Raw genomic sequence first — 2,040 nt, forward strand, 5'->3', positions numbered from 1 at the left:
CCACCCACCCCCGCCCTCTGCCCCTCACGGGACAGACAGGGTCCCTCGAGAGCTCCACTTTCGCCATTACTGTCAAGTACCCTTGACTCCTTTTCTTTTTGCCCTTTTATCTACAACAACTAATTTGAGTTCCTTTGCCCTTTTCACTTTTAGACGGACGTGAGCGCCTTAAAAAATATTTTCACTTTTCAGAACTAGAATCAGCATAGGCTGTTTTTTTTTTTTTTCTCTTCTTCTTCTTAGAAACTGGGAACTTATAAGTGCATGGAGAGGGTGGACTTTGTTTTGGAAATGAAACTTAGCCCGTTTTGACAGCTGCATCGTGGACCATGTGAGATGTTTCAGCAATATTATCAGCAAGGAGCAAAGCAAGAGAGGGCAGAAATCAATAGTTTGACATGAAATATGACTGCGAACATCCCAATTACATCCTGTTTAGAAGGAATTAATGAGGCAGATCTTGGATACTGATATTGGTCTGTCTTGTGGAGGGGTGGGGTGTTGCTTTATTTTCGAGCTGTCACTACGAAAGTGGACATTTTCTACCAAGAAAAAAAAAGTGTAAATTTTAGTCAGAAATTATAGGTTAAGTGATGAATACAGGTAAGATGTTTCTATAAAATATCTAAAAGTCGTGCATTTTTAGGTAGAAATAAAAAAAAACTGAAACAAAAATTGCTTCTTTTGCATTTCAGTACCTCGGACAGCAACTTTCACCCAACCGCTGTTCTCTGCTTTTTATTTATTTATTTATTTTACGTGAACAAAACGCTCCCATTCACTTTCCTCAGAGAGCAGTGCATTTGTGACTTTTTTTCCCTCTCCTTTTTAATAGTGATTCTCTTTAGCTGAGTCTTAAATAATAATCAGTTACATTTGCATGCGGATATTAAAGAAAGCTCGAACAGAAACAACCCGGTAGATCTCAACATTTCTTCCCCTATATCCCACGTTTTCAAATGATAAGTTAGTCATATCGTCATTGGAATTGTGCGTGCCTTGAAGAAATTAAATTTAAAAAAAATGGTCCGGCTATTTCCCTCCGCTCCTATCCAATGTAACAGTTTTTGGTTCGAAAATAATAATAATTAAGAAAATAATAATAAAAAAAAACATTAGGGGATCATGTTTCTCCACTTGATTTTCAGTCAACAACAAAAGTCTGAAAAGTGTCGTTTGGTTCTGTTAGGAGCAAAAGAGTTTGTTGACAGTTTTTGGGAAGCTCATGTCTTTTGGAGGGTCCTGATGCTGTTGCAAGACTGCCGCATCCAGCATGGCGCCTTTGGTGTTCGTGGTCCAGGACACGGTGCTGTTGTTGCTGCTGCTGCTGCTCAGAGCCTGGCTCAGACCGGAGCTGTGCCTGAACAGGGGGTCGTGGAAAACCCCGTCCACCCAGTTCCTCAGCGTCGTGACCGGCGAGTCCTGCTGCCTGCTGCTGTCCGGGCCGGCCGCTGGGGAGGAGGAGGCGGCGGGGGACGGGGTGAGGGAGGAGGAGGAGGGCGGAGGCGGCGGAGGCTGGCACCGCAGCATGCAGGACGGGTATTCAGTCTGGTTCAGGGACGTGGCGGTCTGGGCCAAACTCCAGATCCGAGGCTTTCCGTCCAACAGCTGGTGCTGCTGCTGCTGCTGCGCGCCGTTATTATTATAACACGACTTGACCTGCTGCTGCCTGCTCTCCGCCTGGAAGTCCTCCGGGTTCGACTTGAGACAACTTTTGCCCAAGTCCTGCTCGAGGGGCACGGGCATGGAGAGCTTCAGAGAGGCGCTCTTGATGAGCTGCTCGGCGGAGCAGTCGGTGGACATGTGCGTGTTCATGTGGTACCGGTGCTTCAGCTCGCACTCAGAGCTCTCAGACTCCAGCGCCTCAAAGTCCTCCAGGTCGCTCAGCTGGAGGTCCTTATCCGTCCGACTTCTGGTCTCTGCAGCACACCAGAAAACAGAAAGAATAAGTCACTGGAATGTACTAGTGTCAAGTGAAAAATAATAATAATAATACTAAATCTGGATTTGATTAAAAATGCATCAATATGTGATGAATTA

The 2,040-nt window shown here is 45.5% G+C and overlaps 1 protein-coding gene across 2 annotated transcripts in view; it reads right to left on the reverse strand.

The window, feature by feature from the left end:
• Window positions 1–722: 722 nt before the first annotated feature.
• irx4a (iroquois homeobox 4a) overlaps window positions 723–2,040 on the reverse strand; it is a 6,746-nt gene continuing 5,428 nt past the window's right edge. For both annotated transcript variants that reach the window (XM_014014258.1, XM_014014257.1), the window contains exon 6: window positions 723–1,919. In XM_014014258.1, coding sequence (XP_013869712.1) covers window positions 1,186–1,919 — 734 coding nt within the window. In that variant the 3' untranslated portion in view covers window positions 723–1,185. The remainder of the gene's footprint in view (window positions 1,920–2,040) is intronic.

The sequence above is a fragment of the Austrofundulus limnaeus genome, unplaced genomic scaffold, assembly GCF_001266775.1.
Source record: "Austrofundulus limnaeus strain Quisiro unplaced genomic scaffold, Austrofundulus_limnaeus-1.0 Scaffold112, whole genome shotgun sequence".
Taxonomy (NCBI): domain Eukaryota; kingdom Metazoa; phylum Chordata; class Actinopteri; order Cyprinodontiformes; family Rivulidae; genus Austrofundulus; species Austrofundulus limnaeus.